Raw genomic sequence first — 3218 nt, 5'->3', positions numbered from 1 at the left:
GAGTAATCCAATATGGCTGCCTGAGGGAGTTAGACAAGATGGCGGCTGACGTGAATAATCCAATATGGCTGCCTGTGGGAGTTAGACAATATGGCGGCTTCTCTTGGACAATCCAATATGGTGTCACCTGATCCAATATGGCTGCTCCCAATCCAGTATGGCTGCTCCCATATTTCAATCCAATATGGTGTCACCTGATCCAATATGGCTGCTCCCAATCCAATATGGCAGCAGTCAATCCAATATGGCGGCACTGGATCCAATATGGCTGCTCCCAATCCAATATGGCGGCGCCTGATCCAATATGGCTGCTCCCACAGCTCAGCCCAATATGGCGGCCCCCATGTCCCAATCCCAAGATGGCCGCCCCTGGTCCAAGATGGCCGCCGTGCCGTGCCCGAGCTGTGATTGATGGATTGATTGATTGATCAATTGATTGATTGATCGGTTGATTGATTGATGGATTGATCAATCGATTGATGGATTGATGGATGGATTGATTTTTGTTTGGTGCTTGCAGTGAAGGGCGACGACCTGCAGAGCATCAAGAAGGAGCTGGGGCAGATCAAGGCCAAGGTGGACGCGCTGCTGGAGAGCCTCGAGCGGCTGGAGCGCGAGCAGAGTGAGTGAAACTGGGTAAACTGGGACAGACTGGGACAAACTGGGACCTGAACTGGGACCTGAACTGGGAACCGAACTGGGAACCGAACTGGGGAAACTGGGGCCTTAAACTGGGAACCAAACTGGGAGCTGAGCTGGGAGCACGCGCTGCTGGAGAGCCTCGAGCGGCTGGAGAGGGAGCAGAGTGAGTGAGAAACTGGGTTAAACTGGGGTTAAACTGGGACAGACTGGGAACCAAACTGGGAACTGAGCTGGGAGCACGCGCTGCTGGAGAGCCTCGAGCGGCTGGAGAGGGAGCAGAGTGAGTGAGAAACTGGGTTAAACTGGGGTTAAACTGGGACAGACTGGGAACCAAACTGGGAACTGAGCTGGGAGCACGCGCTGCTGGAGAGCCTCGAGCGGCTGGAGAGGGAGCAGAGTGAGTGACACAAACTGGGTAAACTGGGACAGACTGGGACAAACTGGGACCCTGAACTGGGAACCGAACTGGGGAAACTGGGGCCTTAAACTGGGAACTGAGCTGGGAGCACGCGCTGCTGGAGAGCCTCGAGCGGCTGGAGCGCGAGCAGAGTGAGTGACACAAACTGGGTAAACTGGGACAGACTGGGAACCTGAACTGGGGCCAAACTGGGGCCTTAAACTGGGAGATCCAAACTGGGGGAGCCTGGAGCGGCCGGAGCGCGAGCAGAGTGAGTGACACTGGGTAAACTGGGACAGACTGGGACAGACTGGGAACCTGAACTGGGGCCAAACTGGGGCCTTAAACTGGGAGATCCAAACTGGGGGAGCCTGGAGCGGCCGGAGCGCGAGCAGAGTGAGTGACACTGGGTAAACTGGGACAGACTGGGACAGACTGGGAACCTGAACTGGGGCCAAACTGGGGCCTTAAACTGGGAGATCCAAACTGGGGGAGCCTGGAGCGGCCGGAGCGCGAGCAGAGTGAGTGACACTGGGTAAACTGGGACAGACTGGGACAGACTGGGAACTTTCCCCCATTTCCCCCCGTTTTCCCCCATTTTCCCCCCATTTCCCATTTTTGCCCATTTTCCCCCATTTCCCATTTTTCCCCCATTTCCCATTTTTGCCCATTTTCCCCGTTTTCCCCCCATTTTTCCCCATTTTCCCCAAATCCCCCGTTTTTCCCCATTTCCCCCATTTCCCCCCCCGGCAGAGGCCAAGGGCGACAAGGCGGAGGAGGAGCCGGGCGCCTCGGGCTCCAAGAAGGACGAGGCCGGCGGCGCCAAGGCCGAGGGCGGCCACGAGGACTCGGCCGAGGAGGGCGACCTGCTGGACGACGACGAGGCCGAGGAGAGGGGGGATGAACAGGTACAGACCAGTACAGACCAGTACAGACCAGTATAAACCAGTACAGACCCGTTAGGGACCCGCCCTGCCCCAAACCAGTACAGACCAGTACAGACCAGTACAGAGCAGGGCCCCCCTGTCCCTGCTGGACGACGACGAGGCCGAGGAGAGGGGGGACGAACAGGTACAGACCAGTATAAACCAGTACGGACCAGTATAAACCAGTATGGATCCCGTAGGGACCTCCCTGTGAGCCCCCTGCCCCAAACCAGTACAGACCAGTACAGAACAGGCCCCCCCCGTCCCTGCTGGACGACGACGAGGCCGAGGAGAGGGGGGATGAACAGGTGAGACCAGTATAAACCAGTATGAACCAGTATGAACTGCTATGGACCCTGTAGGGACCCGCCCTGCCCCAAACCAGTACAGACCAGTACAGACCAGTGCAGAGCTGTTTGAAACTGACTCCCCAGTACCAACCAGTGCCCTCCCAGTCCAGACCAGTACAGACCAGTGACTCCCCAGTGCCCTCCCAGTGACTCCCAGTAAAGACCAGTATGGAACAGGGACCCCCCCAGTCCACACCAGTGACCCCAGTACACCCCAGTGCCCTCCCAGTACCCCCAAACCCCCTCCCAGTAAAGACCAGTAACCCCAGTGCTCTCCCAGTATCCCCAAACCCTCTCCCAGTCCCCTCCCAGTCCAAACCAGTAACCCCAGTCCCCTCCCAGTCCCCTCCCAGTCCAAACCAGTGACCCCAGTCCCTCCCGCAGCCGGAGTCGCTCAAGGGGACCAGTATGGACCAGTATGGACCAGTATGGACCAGTATGGACTGGTACGGACTGGTACAGACTGATATAAACCAGTATAGACCGGTATAAACCAGTATGGACCAGTACGGACTGGTATTGGACCAGTATAGACTGATATAAACCAGTATGGGCCAGAGCGAGAGCGGGGACGGAACACGGGGACCCAGGAACGAGAAGGTCTGTGGGACCAGTATAAACCAGTACGGACCAGTACGGACTGACACAAACCAGTATGGACCGGTATAAACCGATATAAACCGGTACAGACTGATACAAACCAGTACGGACCAGTACAGACCAGTCCAAACCATTACACGGCAATATAAACCAGTTCCTCCCAGTGCTCCCAGTATAATCCAATACAAACCAGTGCCCCCCAGTATAACCCAGTACTCCCAGTACAAACCAATACAAACCAGTATAAACCAGTAACCCCAGTCCCCCCCAATCCCCTCCCAGTTTGATCCCAGTCCCATTCCC

The 3218-nt window shown here is 56.7% G+C and overlaps 1 protein-coding gene across 1 annotated transcript; it reads left to right on the top strand.

Annotated features, from left to right (window-relative positions):
• Window positions 1-331: 331 nt before the first annotated feature.
• Window positions 332-2978, top strand: LOC120497605 (heterogeneous nuclear ribonucleoprotein C-like; the record flags this gene model as incomplete). The annotated part of the gene is made up of 5 exons (XM_039699326.1): window positions 332-404; window positions 521-622; window positions 1793-1947; window positions 2700-2761; window positions 2864-2978. Coding segments are annotated over exons 1-5 (507 nt in total), but the record flags the coding sequence as incomplete, so codon positions are not given.
• Window positions 2979-3218: the final 240 nt, after the last annotated feature.

The sequence above is a fragment of the Passer montanus genome, unplaced genomic scaffold (genome assembly GCF_014805655.1).
Source record: "Passer montanus isolate IOZ18808 unplaced genomic scaffold, ASM1480565v1 scaffold1313, whole genome shotgun sequence".
NCBI classification, from domain to species: domain Eukaryota; kingdom Metazoa; phylum Chordata; class Aves; order Passeriformes; family Passeridae; genus Passer; species Passer montanus.
Note: the sequence above shows the minus strand (reverse complement) of the source record. Positions and strands in the feature narration are given on the sequence as shown.